This window comes from Ischnura elegans, chromosome 9 (assembly GCF_921293095.1).
Source record: "Ischnura elegans chromosome 9, ioIscEleg1.1, whole genome shotgun sequence".
Lineage (NCBI taxonomy): Eukaryota > Metazoa > Arthropoda > Insecta > Odonata > Coenagrionidae > Ischnura > Ischnura elegans.
Window position 1 is genome coordinate 106,595,553 of NC_060254.1, and position 19,788 is coordinate 106,615,340.

The 19,788-nt window shown below is 37.0% G+C and overlaps 1 protein-coding gene across 2 annotated transcripts in view; it reads right to left on the reverse strand.

Moving 5' to 3' along the window:
- LOC124165324 (WD repeat-containing protein 6) overlaps window positions 1–19,788 on the reverse strand; it is a 63,341-nt gene that overhangs the window by 26,156 nt on the left and 17,397 nt on the right. For both annotated transcript variants that reach the window (XM_046542683.1, XM_046542682.1), the window contains exons 5-7: window positions 19,453–19,587; window positions 11,979–12,294; window positions 2,225–2,380 (exon numbers count right to left, since the gene is read on the reverse strand). In XM_046542683.1, coding sequence (XP_046398639.1) covers window positions 2,225–2,380; window positions 11,979–12,294; window positions 19,453–19,587 — 607 coding nt within the window. The remainder of the gene's footprint in view (window positions 1–2,224; window positions 2,381–11,978; window positions 12,295–19,452; window positions 19,588–19,788) is intronic.

A 19,788-nucleotide genomic window follows, 5' to 3' on the forward strand; every position in this document is an offset into this window, starting at 1 on the left:
AACGCGACGGCTAAGTACGAATGATGGGAAAAGCACATGTGACGTCATTCTAGTTCCCGCTGCCGCAAAGTGAGGTGACCTTTGGGCGAGGCTCTGAGCGCTGATACGATGCAGAATGCTAGCAGGTAGCAGAGTACCCTGCTAGCTGGTAGGGCTTGACTTAAATAAGGATTATTGATACCTTATCAAAAGAAGGAAACTTTCCGACCTTAGCGAGTTTATTGACATTGTGCGCCGCTGCGATGCTGGCTGCTAGCAGATAGCAGAGTACCCTGCTAGCTGGTAGCGCTTGGCTTAAATAAGGATTATTATTCCCCTATCGAACGAAGGAAACTTTCCGAACTTAGGTATTTTTAATGTGTGATTATTAAGAGATGTTTCCCTGAGCTCTGTGCCCCATGCATGCATTGGTAATCTCAGACGATGTAAAACTCCTATATACTCGTACATAAACTAGGTCCCTGTGACGTCACGTGGAGTGGCATCGCATGGGCACCAATCTGGCCATTTTCAAATGAGGATAAAATTGACCATTGCCATTCGTCTAAACCGGTATTTCTGAAACCAAATAATTTGTATATTATGAATACTCTAATGGTGGGTAACGAATCGCAATCAATGCCTTTCGTTTTCTTTGATGAAGGAAACTACCCTATTACCAGAGATAGCCGAAACAATGTCAATTGACCCTATGATTAGCATGTAAAAAATATCTGTTTTTACGAGGCCCTTTTGGCATTGGCACTCTTCATAGCGAGAGTTTCCATCGCCGGAAAACCATCACCAAGAGTCCCTAATCTCTGTAAATGCTGGTGATCCGTTATAAATGAAGTTAACATGGAGTGTTCAGTCTCAAATTCATGCAGTAAACCGTCGTTTGATAAATAAGTTGTTCAATTCGGTGAAAATGCTGTGGCATTAACACTCGCAAGTTCTTAAGAGAACATCAGCCCCAAGTTATGGGTATTTTGGAACACAGGTTAAACTCAAATGAAATGATATTTGCCAGCGTGGATGAAGTTAGCTTGGTCTCATATTTTTGTCGCTCCAATTACAAAAATGGTGGTGTCCTAATTTTCAGCAAAATCCACTCTCTCAGTGAGAAATATGCATTCGTAAGGAAAATCCCAGCAATTTCAACACCGAGTGCTTCCTCCACACAGAAGAATCGCTCATTAAATATTCTGAAGCCTCTCTCCATCTATAAATGAACCTACCAGCTCCTCCTCTTCAACCATTGATAACATTTTTTCTAACATTGCAATTAAAAGTCTGAACCTGACACTCACTTCTCAGGTCACAAAAGCTCTGTTCTCTCAGTTTCTTATTAATGGTGATGCAGGAATTTCCTACTAAGGGGCCGAGTACAAAACGTTTCATCCAAAATCGACCCAAAAACTTTTCCTATACTTGCTTGAAGAACAATCCTGGGATTTTTTCCATATAATGATTTTGATGCTAAGTTTAACACACCCCATGATATATTTTTGCATTGTATCAAGAATAGCTTCCTTCTGGTGCCTGTATGGACTCCTATTCATCATTAAAATAACTGTAAATAGGTAACCCTAAAGATAAGCTCTTCTTCTGCAACTTTATGACTGGTTTTTAAGGATCTGAAACCTCACAATGCTGCCCAACAAAGAGACTACTACCAATATTTAAAAAAAGAAGCGCTATTAGATGGTGTCTGAGACAAGATGAAATTACAGCATGCACAACAGCAATCCCAGTAAAACAGTATGATACCTCATTAAAAATTCAGCCAAATTCTCAAAATTTCAGAATTCTAACATAAGTGCTGCCTAACAATTCTACAGCAACAAACCAAAATAATATTGCCAATATACTGAATGAAAATTTTCTCAATGACATAACCGAATTGCTCAAAATGAAAACTCAGCCACCGATACCCAATACAGTATCATCGCACGGTGTATATCACCATGCCCAATCAGCATTCCTTTACCCAGCTGACAATCGACATCATCATTAAGAAGATAAGTAAGAAGCACTCAGCTGGTTCTGAGAACACACCATGTTCACTACTGGATGGCATTCATAACTCTCCTGTGATCTATCCACGCACGCACCTTGTCAATTATTCTATAATAAAAGCACTAGACGGTGCGAAAACTTGAGACTAACCTCACATAACGTATCCATGTTTTCAAAAAGCCCATTAAATATGAATATTAGACACACTTTAGAACAAAAAACTTACCAGCCAAGTGCCATAATTGCAGTTGTCCTTTAGATCTACAAGTCAAAATAAGGTCATCAGCAAGCCAATGCAATGAAAGGATGTAGTCTACATTCAGCTTCACACTAGCTATGTATTTCAAATCTCCACTCTTTTCAGAAAAACTATCTTCTGTATCTGAGTGTTTGGAAAAGAAATGTGTAAATTAACAATAAAAGTCAAATAACACTTACATTACCAGTGCTGCTTTTTGTACCAACTGTTTTGAAAATTTTAATTGAAATAACATGACTTTTGAAAGTTTTTTAATATTTTATACTTTTACCCAGCCACGACTTTAAGAAGTGAAACATGAAGCAGAAGGCAAACGCATGGCTGAGGCTACAAAAATGGGTAATTCATTAAAACATTTAATAAATGCATTACAAATGGGCTTCATAGATTTAATTGAAAGAAGGAAACTGACATCTCTGTCACAAGTTACTCCGAACTCAACTTTGACAAAACATTCATAGAGCCTATAAGCATGACAGGGGTAGATTAAGGACGTAGCTTGGGGGGAGAGATTAATTACTTTCCATAGAACCTCAGAGGCATGCAATACCTCTCAGCAATCATGAGTCCAACATCTGACATGCTAGTAATCAATATTTTTAAACAGTGTTTGTTAATCTGGTGGAATAATAACTTCCATTGGGAAGCCAACTTGAAAATTACCACCATCACAATTTTTCCAGAAATTACTGGGGGTCACACACCTCCACTCTGATTTATCCCTCACCACAGGCTGACATTGCCAGAATGATGTTCAGGATCTGAATGCCGTTCATGTCTCCTTGTGAGTGCATTCTGGTTAAGTTTAAAATATGGTTCAAAAGTAATGTCACTTTTATTCCTGGCAAACAATGGCAGTAAAGATTTCTCAGATTTCAAACCATGTAAGATTTTCCACATTTCACAAGAAACGATTTTAACCCTCATCTCTCATAAGTAACACATGGGAAATCTTACCTGGCGTGAAAGCCAAGATTACAATGAGCACTTTTGAGGGAAAGGGAAGAAACAGTTGCTCCACAGCTGTTCAAAAGTAAAGATAGAGACTTAGTTTCAGATTTTAGAATTGGAGGTAAAAGAAAGAATAGATGGCTACTTGGGTAAGCAAGACTACAATGAGGACTTTGAGGGCAAGGAAAGAAACAGCTTCGGTGGGAGGCCAAATGTTGGAAAGATACCTGCAGGGAGTGTAAGAGATAATAAATTGAAAGAGGATTTTGAAGGAAAGAGAGCTAAACAAAGACAGTTTAAAAAAGGATTCGACTTATAAGGCTTCATTTCCTGACACATTAACCTGTATGAGTGCAAGAAAGATTTTGGTGGATCGGAAGAGAACATTTAGTAATGCATGAAACAATTTAGAATAGGTCCTATTTTCTGTGGATGCATTTTTACTAGAGATGGCAGATTTCTCGAACTCGAATATCGAATTGGAATATTAAATCATTGCTCGAATATTCGAATACCTCGAATACTAAACGATGAACGCGGGAATGTTTGACTCGGTTGCCTATGCAGTAGGAAACACAAGATTTTGGGGAGTAATTTTGATTTCATTGAAAGGATTCGAACAGGAATTTAGTTGATTAATGGAATATTTTAATTTTATGGAAACAATTGGGCAAATAGTTGATTCAACTAACATCTCTTTCATATATTCTAAGGGGACACACTACCTCGCGAAAAATGATTGCATGCCGTCTCGGCATTTACACTGCTACAATGGATTTCTGTCTGATGTGTAAATTCTTACCTACCAAACGCCATTTCAGCAGCACGCCCATCTGATACTCGGCTTCATCCAACTTCTTATTTTCATCAGATAGCCTGCTTTACCACTGCTGTCAAGTGCTAGCGGACAATCTGAGGTATTTTGCAAAATATACACTCTTCTCCACCGCTATCAGGGAGAAACCAAATATCCTGAGAAAATATCCCTTCCTGTGTGACTGTAACAACAGAGATTTATAGCACAACTCATAAATTGTAACTTGATTTATGTTTTCGGAAAAAAATACTGCATCAACTTCTGAGAAGCTCTGCTGCTCATATCGAGTCTCGCCAGAATGCTAAGTCTCTGTCGTATTTTGACATTTATTTCCTCGTGTAAAATGCATAAATATAGTCAGAAATGTGTCGCGTTTGGTCTTATTCTTTTTTAAATTATGAGCAACTTACTAATATTTCAATCCATTAAAGATGTAATATCAATTGCCGAAAGTCATTGTTAGACAACTTTTGGGCTAATAGGTGATTCATGCCGCAGTTGACCTCCAGAAACTGGGAACTTTGAAGCAGGTAGGCAGAAAAAGGTCAGTGGGGGAGAAAGAGGGAAGGGTGAAACACGATTCTACTATTCTCCTGTAACTTGATACACGAACCCTGCATGAGCTGAACCTTTTCACCTTTTGTTCGATTTCGGAGAGGAGGAAAGTTGTGCTGCATATTTACTATCCCACGGCACTGAGGTTCTCCTGGTGGGGGAAACCGGGGATTTTAGGATTTTTTTCACCCAATCATTTTCGGTTCCCCACGCCGAACTCTTTTCACCGCTCTAATCCACAAATTTGATGTAGTTCATCAACTGGCCTATAACAGCGCTGAATGCACTAAACGACTAGAGTTCTTTACAATTTTCCGAGTCAACTACCAATGACAGTGTACGGCGCGAAATTCTAAGTATTCGAGAGCATACCTTTACCATAATTATTCGAGACCTCGAATATCGAATACTTTCTAGTATTTGAGCTATTTGAGTATTCGCGGATACTATTCCCACACCTCTAATTTTTACAAATTGGGTGGTTTCACGGAGCATTTTTATGCTCATTCTCATATTCTTAGTCATACACATTTCTGTCAATGTTTAAATGTATGAACCACACCTTGAAATACGTAAAGTCAACAACAATACGAAAATAGAGGGATGAAAGGCTCAAGATGAGGACAGCATGAGGTGCAACACCAGAACCTGTGCACCAACATTAGCATTCAATGGCAGCTGGGTCCAAAGGTAACTTTAGTGGTACGTGGCAGGAAATGTTTCTTAGGGCCTTTGCTAAATTTTTATCAAAAAACTGTTGGCATTAACCCATTTCTGCCCAACGTTGCGAAAACGCAACATTAATTTTGATGGAGAACAGTTAGAATCTTAAATTTTTTTAGGCAGCTCAATATTTTTTTCTATGTAGTTTTACACTTACTTCATGTAATAATTGGTCATTTGTCGTTCTAAGATTTTTTTATTTTTTGTTATGATTTTTCAAATATGGCTACTCCGAGCACTTTTTTTGAGACGAAAATAAAAAAAAAATTTCTAAGCCCTATCCAACATTGTTTCTATTCACTGCTTTGATAATAACAGTTTAGTCTTTGTAAATGATCATGAGAATAATTTTCGATGATAAAATTAGTTACAAAGTATCAATTTTCAGAGTTGAAAATAATGTTGCGTTTTCGCAACGTTGGGCAGAAGGACTGCTACATTGTTCTACAAGCTTATCTGCGTGAGGAACTTCGAGTGAGACACCGTCTGTTTCTTTCTGCCGCGCTTGGCTTTTAGTCTCTCTCTAGAGTTTGCCTGCATATGTGTTACCATTTTCCAGTTATTTGGCATTGGTTATCCTCGTGTTTTATCCTTGCATTTTCCCTTATCTTATTCCCGGGTTGCATATCGATACCTCCTGTGAACATAATTACTTTCCGAGTGTGTTCAAGGTACGTACATAAGTTGATTTTCTTGGATTATTATGATTGTTTTTCGTATTTTAGCATTTGCGTTATTTAAAGTATATTTGAAGTATTCACTTATCACAGACCAGTCTTTCGGTTGACATACTCTGATTCCTGTTACTTTTCTACAGATGAGTTTTTCTAAGACATTCACTACTGTGGAAGAAATCGTGTCAGTTTTAGAGGAAATTGAGGCAACTGACGAAACTGACGAGGCAAACGATGAATCTCCAACTGACGTTGTGGTCCTACCTCCAGAGGCTGATCCTTTGTCCGACGAGGAAGACATCAACGACGATGTCATGCTTTTGAACGACACCGACCAGACAACACCGAGAGACATCGTAGGTAAGCTGGAAATTCATACTTCAAAAACCATCCCCGGAATGGAAGAACCAACTCAGCCTCTACTGAACACGAACAAAGGGAAAAAGCGCAGAAAAAACATGGAGGAAATAAAATGGGTAAAAAATTCTTCTCCCATCTATCAGACGAAACCTCAAAACACCGAGCACATCTTACAAGAGCGTTTGAAAAACTCTTTCGGTAATATCACGCCATTTGAAACATTTCAATTGTTTTTGGATACCGATTTGTTGGATATGATATTAGAATTTTCAATCACATACGCGAGATCAAAGAACGAACATAGTTTTACCATATCAAGATCGGAAATCATAAAGTTCTTTGGAATTTTATTTCTGACAGGATATAATACACGACCTAACATGCGTTCTTACTGGATGAAACGTCCAGATTATGAATGCCCGTTGGTTAGAAATGTTATGTCTAGAAACAGATTTGAGGAAATAAAAAGGTGGTTGCACCTTGCGGACAATAGTCATCTCGGGGTAAACGATAAATTTGCAAAGCTTAGGCCATTTTTCGATAAACTTAATGAGAGATTTGCCAAATTTGGAATATTTTCACATGAACTTTCCATTGATGAACAGATGGTACCTTACTTTGGACGGCATTCCAGTAAAATGTATATAAAGGGGAAACCCGTTAGATTTGGTTTCAAGGCTTGGTGCCTAGCATCAGCTCAAGGTTACGTATTCCACTTCAAACCATATGCTGGGTCTGGTGACAAATACAAAACCAATATAAACAATGGAGAAAATCTAGGGTTGGGAGAAAAAGTTGTACTTGATTTACTCTCAGTCGTTCAGTTTCCTGGAGAGCATAAGTTGTTTTTTGACAATTTCTTTACAAGCCACAGCCTCTTGTGCATATTAGGTGAGAGGGGATATTTTGGTACAGGAACTGTTCGAGAAAGTAGAATTGCTAAATGCCCTTTGCCCGCTTCTAAAGAAATTTCCAAAATAAGGAAAAAAGGGTATTACTTCTCAGCCTTTGACCGAAAAAACCAAATATTTGTGGTTCGTTGGTTTGATAACGCTGTGGTTACAGTCGCTTCTAACTGTGGATTTTTGGTTCCATTGAACCAAGCCAAACGATGGGATCGTACGGCAAGGAAGGCCATTTTCATCCCTCAACCAAATTTAATTCGCGAGTATAACCAGGGTATGGGAGGAGTTGATCTCCATGACAATGGTGTAGCGAACTACAGAATAAGAACGAGGGGAAAGAAATGGTGGTGGCCATTATTTATAAATTCTCTAGATATGGCGGCTGTCAATGCCTGGAAGTTTTTCCAATTGGCCACCGGTGATAGAGCTTCGCAACTGGACTTCAAGAGTTGCATAGTTTTATCGTTACTTCAATCGGGAGTTATGGAAGAAACCATACCAAACCAAGTGGGCAACAGAAATCAAGAAGAAGTGCAAGATCCTGACGTGACGAATGATCAAGGACTGGGTCGCCCACCTAAAGGGGGCCTTCCAGACTGTGTTAGAAAGGACAAAGTGGGACATTTAATCAAACGCTTGGAAAAAAAGAGCAGAAGAAGATGTAGGCATTGCAAATCGCAAACTGTATTCATATGTGTGAAATGTAATGTCCCTTTGCACTCAACGTGTTTCAGAATATTCCATGACAAAATGTGATGTGATTGTAATTTATAAACAAATGAGTATTATATGTATATTTATTTTATTTTCAATATCATTCATTCATTTGTGATCTTAATATATTATAAGCGTTTTGTTCTTGACCCTTGAGTTTGATTTCAATGTTGGCCTAGGCAACCCCACTAACACCCAACGTTGCGAAAACGCAACATTTTTTTTCTACTAAAGTACTTGACTTATGAACAAAAAAACATCATATTCGTATAGATTAAAACGAAATGACAACATTTGCATGAAAAAAGTTTAAAAAAAACAATTAATTCTGTGCTTGGGCAGAAATGGGTTAATGAATGTAGCTGCTCCACTTCTAACACTGTACACTAACGTACATTGTTAAACATTAATTTTCATGCTGCTATTGACAACGCCACAGTCAAGGCCCTATGGAGATTTACATGGGAAACAAATACAGTGGAACTTGTTTAGTACGTTTCTGAAGGGACCAAAAAAAATGAACGTACTAACCAGGAAAACGTGCTAACGAGGAAAGTAAAAAATAGCAGTCGGGGTAATTGCAATCTGTGGAAAAGTCATCATAATAACAATTACTATCGGTAGTTCTCGTAGGATCGCCTTCCTGAACTCTTTTCACCTTTAAAATAAAGAAAATGGGCGCTACATTGAAAAACAATACCATGTGAATAAAAATCACAATGTTTCATAGATTTCCCGAAGACAATTACAAGAAAACGGCGTCTTTCTCCCGTGATTTATCCTATATGTATTTAGAGAAAGAGGACAAGTAAAGCTAAGTCATTTCTTTTTTGTGACAGCATACTCGGAGAATATAACAACAACCCTGAGTATGTCAACGGGTTGTTTTTAAACATCATAAAAATTGGACAAAATTATATTAACCTTAAATTACGGCAAAAGCCGTACACATTTGCTTCTGGAATAAAGCCATATCGATTGTTATATCGATCGATATTTCGAATAATAACACACAAGATTATTAGATTACGATGTAATTACAAGAAGATTTTATATTATACAGTTGAAATTTACTTTAAAAATTTGTTTAATGTCGTCTGCTTTCGTGCCGAGATCAAGTATTTTTAAGCTAAGCTTCGCGTGGAGATCCAGAGCATTGTCTGCTCCCGCAGCAGTAGTCAAATACGCACATACTCCGTAGCATTGACGTCGTGCAGTACTGCTTTAGATAAAGTGGCAATTGGATAAGACTCATTTCTTCATCATGATAACTCGTGCAATAGCAACAATTGCCCACTCGTGAAATTTGTGCGTAGTGGGCACTCCAGAGGCAACAGAAGGTGAGGAGCTCGGGGTGGGGAAAATTGGGGCTTCTCATTGGCTGCAGTTTTGCATAGTCAGACGTTCCTGATAAATGGCCATATTTTACTATTCATCACGTCATAAGAATTGAGAAATGCATTTGAATAAATCACGGTCGAAGAAAGATATGTGGAATGAATGCAAGAATGTTAATGGCTAGTAATTATAAATTAAATCATGAATTCGGAGCTTTACGACCCTTAAGAAGATACTGGAGAACGAATTGCGGGTTGCGTCACGGCCAGCAATTGAGCGTACTAACCTGGAAAGCGAATTTTTTTCAAACGTACTAACCAAATTTAGAAAAATCTTCTCGGGATACCGCGCGGTATCCCGAGAAGATTTTTCTAAAGCTGTTCGCCGGGAAAGTGTAAAATCATATGTACTAACCAAATACTTTTGCATGTATTTTGTTCCGATGGTACCGGGACTGAGAGAAATCGTCGTACTAAGGAGAAAAACGTGCTAAGGAGGAACGTACTAACCAAGTTCCACTGTAGTTAGAAAAATATGATGGAGACTTAGCTTTCTGGAAAAACTTGATATCCTCGCAGATGAGCCTCTCAGCAATTGATGCAGCTTTTTTTTACGAAAACATGATATGGGGTTACAATTTATGAGTTATGAGTGAGATTTAAATCTCACTTGTAAGAGTTACTGATGGAGGGATATCTTCTCAGGATATTTTGTTCCTCCCGGATTGCAATCCGAAATCATCTGCTCATCTGGGGCTGAGCTATTTAGCAATGAGTGGGTAAGTTGCCTTCTCTTTAAGACAAAAAATTTCATGGCGCAGTCATATGTTCATGCTTCACCCACTGCAGTATGCTCTGTGTACGCCGTATGCGATAGCATCAGTTCCGAACTTCACTTCATGTGATTGGTTCCGTACCTTCCAATGTGGTTTGACTTCAAACTAGTGAGTGTTTTCTGTGTGCGTTTAATGAATTCAGGTTTTATTTTTATTCGTCTTCGGACCATGGACCTTCCGAAGAAACAAGTGAGAAATTTAAAAGATGGACTGAAAATAGTTGAAGAAGGAGAAAAGTATCCCCGCTAGAAGCACGTGAATATTGCAAAACGCCTCGGGTTGTCTGCAGGTATATGGTAGGGGTGGGAGTAGAGCGACCTACATACCTAGTGAAAACAAGAGGTGGGATGAAGCCGAAGATCAGATAGGGCGTGCTGCTGTCGATTAACCCCACATTGTTCATGCTTTACATGATTTCCTCAATTATATTTATAATATACTTATTAGAAAGGAACAGTTCAGACAATAGACTATTTTTGTCTTTTGTAATCCATCTGACAACCAGTCATTGCACCAGCAAAAGCGGTTGTTTTAGGCATAACATGCACAATGCTTTCGTAAATACGTGTACTTGAAATGGCATTTGATGGATAATAATTTTTACAACAGACGGATAGATCCATAATAGCAGTGCAAATTCAGAGATGAAGTGCGAACATTTTTGGCGAGGTGGCGTGATCCTTTAGGATATTTGAAAGAGATATTAGTCCAATCAACAATATGCCCTAATTGTTTTCATTAAGTACAGTAAAACCTCTTTATAGCATATTGGAGAGGACCGAAATTTGGGCAATTTGATGTATGGAGGTTCACTATAGCGAGATTTCAGTGATATGCACCATTTTTTCATATCCTTTGGAAAAAAAGGGTACTACTGTCTTTTAAACCAGTATGTTTATGCATTTAAACAAACATGCATGCATTAGTAAACATATATTTATAATTTAATTATACCAGAAAGCGAGCTCAATCATGTGATTTTTACCATGATTCAAGAGAAAACGATGTGATCTCTCGTAATTCAACAGTCACTTATAAAGATTTGGATAGTTGGATACCTTTTTTTCTTATTTACAGTTAGGTATGTTCTCATATGAAACAAAATGGCCACAACTAATGGTTAATGTGAAAATTACAGCATATTAGAGGTGTATAAGAAAAAAATAAGGGTGAAACATTTGTTGCTGAAAATGTCATTCCATGTACGTAATCGCGGCAGCATTAATGGTCTCCTTTTGTCTCGGTACGATTTGCGGAGGTAGTTATGCTCTCTCGCGGGTCTCTCCTTGGTATGATAAGTGGAGGTTTAATGAGATAAAGAGGTTCATTACATAGAGGTTTTACTGTACTAATGTTCCTGTAAACAGCTAATATATTGTTTGAATCCTTTATTGATTATCATAATTTCTCACCAACAGATCATGTGTTTCCTGGGACGTAGGCAACCTAGTCAAAAATTTCTGCATTCATCGTTTTTTTGTCCATCCCCTTGAAAACCGATAGATCGAGGTTCCACTATATTCTTGAAAACTTGCTCCAAAGCAAGCAAAGAGGGTATTGAACCCGACACCTGATGGTGACAAAATTTATGAATACATTCTGATTTTAGGTCACAAAAGTTACCCCATTGCCAACAGGCTGAGTAACAACTATTAGATAAACTATGTATCTAACACTAGTTATAATTACAAAATAATGGGAAGCATCAAAATCATTTATGATAACAACAATTATCCTATTGAAGTTAAAACGAGAATAAATAAATTTCAAATAAACTTGATAATTCCAAATTCAAATACGTAAAATAGATTGTTCTAATCACTTATTAAACTATTACACAATAACTCACCAGAGAGTATGTCCAAGCTCCCATCAGAAGAGGTTATTGCCACTAATTCTTTGCTCAGATTGGATTCAAGCAGACACAATCCAAGGTACCTTTTCTCACAGGCATGCTTCCATTCAGAAATGTAATTATTACATTCTCTTGTTATCAAAACAGAGCCACTTTTAGTAAGGACAATAGGTTTGAGTCTTTTGCCAATCAAGCAAACTCTTCTGGAGGGATCATCACTGCCAAATGGAGAATAAGACGACATACTGGCTTGAGACAATAGAGAGTTCAAAGGCCACAAGCGCACACCACCATCTTCCAGCCCAAGAGCCTGAAAAAGATTCCAAAACAAACTACATCAACACTAGTGGTGAGGATAGGGTAATTTCCTTCTAAGACATCTATTTATTATTATCACCATCTTTTATTAAAATCTATGAATTGTCTATTGCCTTATCATTAATGTGATGATAACCCAAGTGACTGAAATTGAGAAATATCAGTTTACATGGAAATCAAAGGTAAAATTGAACCTCATTTGAAAAATCTCAGAATGGTGGTGATTACAGCAATCATGAGTATGACATCATTCGTCCTATATTTTGCATCACGAGAGATAGGCATTTATCATAAAATTAACTTATTGGAGCATTTCTAAAGCACTGAAACATGTGGTAGTAATCACTTGTTGAAAATATCGACAAGTGATAATTTTTCTTCAATGCTAACAACATTACTTTTTTTCATAAAACCTCTTCATCCATCAGCTTTCAGCATCAGTTTTTACAGAAAATAGCTTTGAGATTCTTTAAAATACCACACAGCAATTTGTATAACTGGTTGAATATTTTAATGCATGCAGCGATGAAAGCAGGTTAAGGCGAAATTTTAAAGGATAATGTTTCAAATTTACATAAAGGAATACAAGGAATAAATTTCATCTATGCACATGTGTACCATAAAATGAACCTCATAGCCCAAAATATCAAGTATTTTTATGAAAATACGATGAAAAATGAAGCCTTCCAGAAAATGGTAGGATTTCAACACCGGATGACACCACAGCTCACATTGCTTTAATGATTGTAGCACACAGCAACAATGGCATTATAGCGAGTGATTTGCAGTACGCCTGTAATTAACATGTAAAAAATATGTATACAATATATATAAGCCAAGAAGCCCCTATCACAGAATATCTCTTCAGAGAAGTGCATATCTAGTTAACTTAAAAGTAAAAAAAATGTACAAAATATATAAAATTATCATAGTTTTGTTTAAGAGCCCCTAAAGTTGAAGTTGAAACTTGTAATATAAATGCTATGCTCTCAATGTGCCACATGTTGTACTGAATAACTGGAACCTTCTGACAAGCAAGAAGCTTTCAACAAGAAGGACCAAGTTTGTATATGCAAATAAAGGCAATTACTATTATTTAAAAAAAATCTGCCCCACTTTTTTTACCAGCAATGGCAAATATAATAGCTCCAAAAACTGGATAATGACATTTATTTCACTAGCCACTAAGCATCAAACTGTTAGGAATACAATAGAAATAACAACTCCGATTACATCCCTAGGCAAAACTTTACCCAATGACTACTTGGCCTGTGGCCAAAGAGTACATATTTACAAAAGATCCACAACATTAAGACTAGAATAGCTTTGTTCACCGAGAAGACCCAGTCTGCATGCTGAGCTCCTTGTGTCAACAGGGGGCAGTTTCGACAGCTAGCCAAGGCAGCATGTCAGATTGTGTGCCAGACTGATCAACTCCACACCAGAGCTGGGCAGATATTTCAAAACAAACTGCTGCATTTTTTATCAGTATTGTTAGACAATTACAAAAATATCTGCAGCTTTAAGCAAGCGCTTGCATTCCAGAACACCTCATCTGGGGCTGCATGTTTCTCTTCATGAGAGCTTATGTTTATTGTTTCCGTTTGTGTTATGGATGGTGCGACTGCACCACTTATGCAACTGCATCCCACTCTGTCTGCCTCTCATGCAATGTTGCACAGTATGACTTCTTGGTGCAATGTCTGCAATATGGTTTCAGCTGTCGCACATCAATATTATGCATCTAGCCAATAATCCCAGATCCATGATCACATTGCTTGAAATTAGTGATGGGTCGGTTCGATTCCTCGATTCTTCGATTCCTCGATTCTCGACCAAGAACCGGAATCGAAAACGAGTACTTGCCTAGGTGGAAAATCGATTCCGATTCTAGTAGTACTTCAAACAACAATATATACGACCGCGTTTCCAAGAGTAATTCAAATTTTTGCGCCACGTAATCGTAATAACAAAACACATATCTTCTAGGGATGGGCGAGTACTCGAAAATTCAAGTCAATCGAGTAGTTGGTGCTCGACTCGACCGTTTCGAGTAGCATTACGAATGTCGAGTCGAGTAGTGAAGGTTACAGAGCTTTCGAGGCTAGTAGGTCCAGCAATCTGCCGACAGGAAGCGCTATCATGAAACTCATGTAATAATGCAATTTTTAAAGACGATAAGTCATTCTAATGCCTTGGCCTGGTAGATTCAGCTTGACGAATATACTATAGTTGTCGACGTGGGCGCCGAATACCTTTACGCCAGCGGCGGCGGCCGATCATCTTCCTACCCGGCGCACACTGGTCCGAAATCGGAAAAAGCTGGAATAAAGTCCAAAATGACCTTTTTGGGGATAGAGACTTGAAAATCTGCGTAAATACTCATAAATCATTACCAGATATAGATATATATGCCATTTTACATAAATACGACCCTTTAGTGAGATACAGAGGCCCAAACATGACCAATTTCTCAATGCCATGCGAGATTTCGTTTTTCCTCAAAAAATATTTGAATTTATCCAAGTGGTTTTGAGTTGGTATGATTTTTATGGAATAAAAAATGCAATATTCCTTTGATCTGGTGCTTTGCCTATACTTTCAATGACTTTTGAAGATTTTGGCTCTCATCTGTCTGGTTTTACAACGCAAAATGGCTGACCCGTTTCTCACGTGAAATTTGACATAAAGTAGACATTATCTTTCGTTTACGAAAAATATAACTCGGAAAATTTGAACCACAATATAAAGTAGAGATTTCTAAAGAGTACTAATGAGAAATCTTGGAAAAAAAAGTTTGCAACGAAGGAAATAAGAGCGAATTTTCAATCGCGCGTCGAGGCTGTGCTACACGCCGCGGAACTTTAAGGCTCGGTAACTGAGGCCGATTTTTCAAGTTTTTTAAAACATTAGTCTTGAAAATCGTCATTTCAAGCAGTGATAATCGTCTTCATTGACTTAAAACACTAAAATGAGGATGTTAAAAAGGATTATGTATAGATCGACTGGAACATTTAGCGCATTACTCGAGTGAAAATACTAAGGATTGGATATTTTTCGGAACCATCCCTCGCATAAGAAATATACCTCGGGTATTGAAGTAAAGTGAAGATATTTAGTCAGCATGCTTAAGAGAGAGAGAAAAATGAACTGTTTCCGCGAGAGACAACAACTGATACCCTTTTTCCCTTTCCACCTTCGCCGAGGTGAGTCGCGCGGAAGGGGGAGTTTTCACACCACAAGGCTCTCTTAGCCTTTTTTATTACTGCGTCCGTCCGATGTGATATTCATTTGTAGCGTTTAGTTTCTTTCTCGAACATAAAAAAGCAAGAGATTTTAAGGTTGATTAAATGACGTGAGAAGTATAGAATTTGTTTGGCTTTACAAAACTAAAGTTTAGTTCTATAGTTCGTTCGCTTCGTCCACTTGAATTCCATGGAGATTCAAGTTCCAAAAAAATCGTTGATATTATTTTTAATAAAAATTCCAAAGTCTCAGAAATCTTGCAATTTTGGTAGGAAAGTACTTGCCCAATCACACAGAGTGTGTAGCAAAAGGCAATTTTCTGCAGGCAGTAATACTGTAACATGGACGATCTGTTTTTTCTGCTTGAGAATTTGAAAGGGCCAAATATTACATGATTCATATACGTAGTATGTAATCTTTATTGTAGCTATGAAAATTTATGTACTCAGGGCTCTCCCTTGTAGCTTGGATACATATTATGAGTGCCAATGTTCTAAAGTAATAATAATAATAATAATATTTTATTGGTCACAGAAAAGATATGAATATACATATATAGGACCCGTCAGGAAAACATAAAAATCAAATCAAAAATACAAAGTAACTCACAATATATATATATATATACATATGTTACATTAGTTGCGAGGCATCCTCAAAGAATTCATCAATTGAATAGTAGCAATGATCTAAAAGATATTTTTTTAATTTTGCTTTGAAAAGGCCAGGTCTGATTTCGTCTTTGATTGATTTAGGTAATTTATTATAAATTTTAATACTCATATTGATAGGCCCTCTACTGAAGAGAGAAAGATTTTGTTGCCTCACTGCGAGCTCATTTCTACTTCTTGTATGATAATCATGAATATCGTTATTCAAGGTAAGGCACAACTTTTGTTTAAATTCTCTAATTAACATCACAGCATAATAAATATATATACAAGGAAGGGGAAGGATCTGTAACCTTTTGAAAAGATTACGGCAGCTAGCTTGTTTTTTAGCTTTGCATAATATTCTTACCGACCATTTTTGTAGTTTAAAAAGACGGACTGACTTAGGGGAGTGACCCCAGGCTAAAATACCATATTTTAATCTACTATAAATATGTGCATAGTAAATTGATTTAGCTGTTTCTGTATTTGTGAGCTGAATCACCCGTCTAATTAAGTAGCAGCCTGAAGCCACCGAGGATGAAATGCAATTTATATGGGTATCCCAGTTTAGATTTTCATTGATGGAGATGCCTAGAAATTTGGTATCAGTAACCCGCTTAACAGTACAATCCGAAAATTTAATATAAGGGCTGTAATCAATTTTTTTTTGAGTAGGATGGAAAAATATAAAGGAAGACTTGGATTTATTTATAGCCACTTTGTTAGATGAACACCATGTTTCCATTTTGATGACAGCATTTTGAGTGGGAGCAACAATATTGCCATCATGTTTCAGTAGATGATTTGTATCATCAGCATACATAAAAATATTTCCTTTTAATTGTGAGGGTAGATCATTGATATATAACAAAAAAAGCAGGGGCCCAAGAATGGAGCCTTGAGGAACACCCCTCAATATCTCCTGGTGAGGTGAGGTATGTTTAACCATGTTATCGGTTATAATGGTTACTGCCTGGGTTCTTTTTTCAAGAAATGACCTGATTAGATTGTTTGCAATTCCTCTCATACCATATATATGGATTTTCCTCAAGAGAGTCTCATGGTCAACAGAATCAAAAGCCTTAGACAAATCATAAAAAATACCAACGGTATTGAGGTGATGATCAAGACCTTCAAGAACAGAGTCAATAAATTTATAAATGGCAAATTCTGCCGAAAGACCACCTATGAAACCAAACTGAGATTTGGATAAGATGTTGTTTTTTATCAGGAATGACATTATTCTTTTTGAAATGACACTTTCTAATATTTTAGAGAAAACTGATAGTTTTGATATGGGTCGATAGTTTTCAATTGATTGAATATCACCCTTTTTGTGTAGAGGAGTTACAACTGCCATTTTTAGTTTGTCAGGGAAAATACCCGAGGAGAGAGAGGCATTGACCAAATGAGTGATAGGAGTAAGAAGATATCTTATGCAATTACCCTTTAGGAGGGAGCAGGGAACCCCATCCCACCCTGCTGAGTGTTTTGTATTAATTTTATTAATGATTGATTCTATTTCTTTCTCATTAGTAGGGTAAAGGTACATGTTATTTAGAACAGAGTTATTTTGAGGACAATTATCTGTATTGACTTGTAACATAGATGATGTTTTCAAGGGATTGAGAAAATGCGTATTGAAATTAACTGCAATCATGTCTGGGTCTGAAACAAGAATATCATTGTGTAAGATTTCTTTGGGTGATTTATTCTTTCTCAATTTTCCAGAGGTGTTATTTATTATATTCCAAGCTGTTTTTGATTTATTATCAGAAGAATAGATGGAATTGATATTACAAGTCCTTTTAGTAGTGGTGATTAAACTTGAGTAGTACTTTTTGAAAGCAATATATTGTTCCTTAATATCATTGTCATTGGTAGCTTTGTAAGCTGACCACAGAGCTTCTAGAATTTGTGAGTTTTGTATTACTTCAGGAGTAACCCAGGTTTTATTTTGCGGTCTATTTGAACTAGCTTTTACAAGAGGAAAGCAACCATTGAAGAGCGTAAGGAAAATATCCAGGAAATTATTAAATTTATCATTCACTGATTTTGCACTATATACAGGATCCCAAGTAGTAAGTTGCAGATTATTGCAGAAATCTTCAATGTTTTCCAAGGTGAAAATTCTTTTTTTAGAGAAGAATGATTTGGTAGACGAGAGTGAGGATATTGGTACTTCTATGGTTGTAACTATGGCCTTATGATCAGAAAGATGGGACTCAATGGCTTGACCTATACAGAATTGTAGATTGCAGAATATATTATCTATAATAGAGGCAGACTGAACTGTTTGTCTAGTGGGGACAAATATTGTTTGCTTAATATCATAAACTGAGAAAAGGTCCCACAAGCAAGTAGTCATATTGTTTACCTGATCAAAATTAACATTGAAATCTCCACAAATAATGATATAATTTAGTTTACGAAAGCATTTCTCCAAGAGCATACCCAAATTCTCTAAAAATAAAGAAAAATTTCCAGAAGGTGATCTATAGACTCCAACAACAAATAAATGATACTTTTCAATCACCAGGTCCAATACACAGCACTCAAAATCAATGTCACAACACAGGTCCAAAGCAATTTTAGAAATGGAGGCATTTTTACCCATCATGTAACACCACTTTGCAGGTATGTTCTGTTTTGAAATTTAACTATTATATTTTAATTACATATTGCTGATATGAAAGATGCTTTTGTCAACTGACTCTTTCACGTAGTAATATTTTTAAAAGTAGTTTTCTTCTTCCTGGAATTAAGTGATATTTTTCTTGGAGCCAATGGCACCAGAATCGATGGAATCGGTATCGGTAGAATCGGAATCGAAATGTCAGAATCGGAATCGGGATCGGAATCGATAAAATTTTGGAATCGACCCATCACTACTTGAAATCATCTGACACACAGCCACTGATGCTTGGCGTTAGGAAAAGAATGCCTATACGTTCATTCATATACATTTAACATGCAAATTTTAACAAAAACACCCAAGTTAAGGCAACAGCAATCTTATTTATCACTATGTGAAATTTCACTGGTACAAAAGAAAAGTGGTAGGTAACAGTGAACATGGGAATTGAGAGACTTCATCCTTCAGATATAATGATCACTCTATTAGTCAAGCGATTTTCCTGGGATTTCCCATTAAAGCACCCATTAAACTGAGCTTCTGCGGAAGATATTAAGCTCAAATGATATATGTATATCGTAAAGTTACCAACAATAAATTCAATTAAAGACATTACCACTTGATCGTCATGGAAGTCCACATCCCAAATACTGCCTCCTCGAAGAATTTGCTTCCTCGCAATGAGAGGAAATTCCACATCTGTCAAGCCTCCCTCCACTGCAACGTTTTTCCAAACACACAACTGCGAGTCCTACATGAAAAATTAATATTCAATGAAACATACTCAGAGAAACAATGATACCTATAAGTACACATAAATAATGTCAATGATGGTGACTTTTGGTCATAAGTCATACTAAGTACTTCTCAAACAAAATATAACAATGATGAGGTAAAAAACTAAGTGAAAGTAAGCTAGGAATAATTACCATACATATATGTCTGAATATAG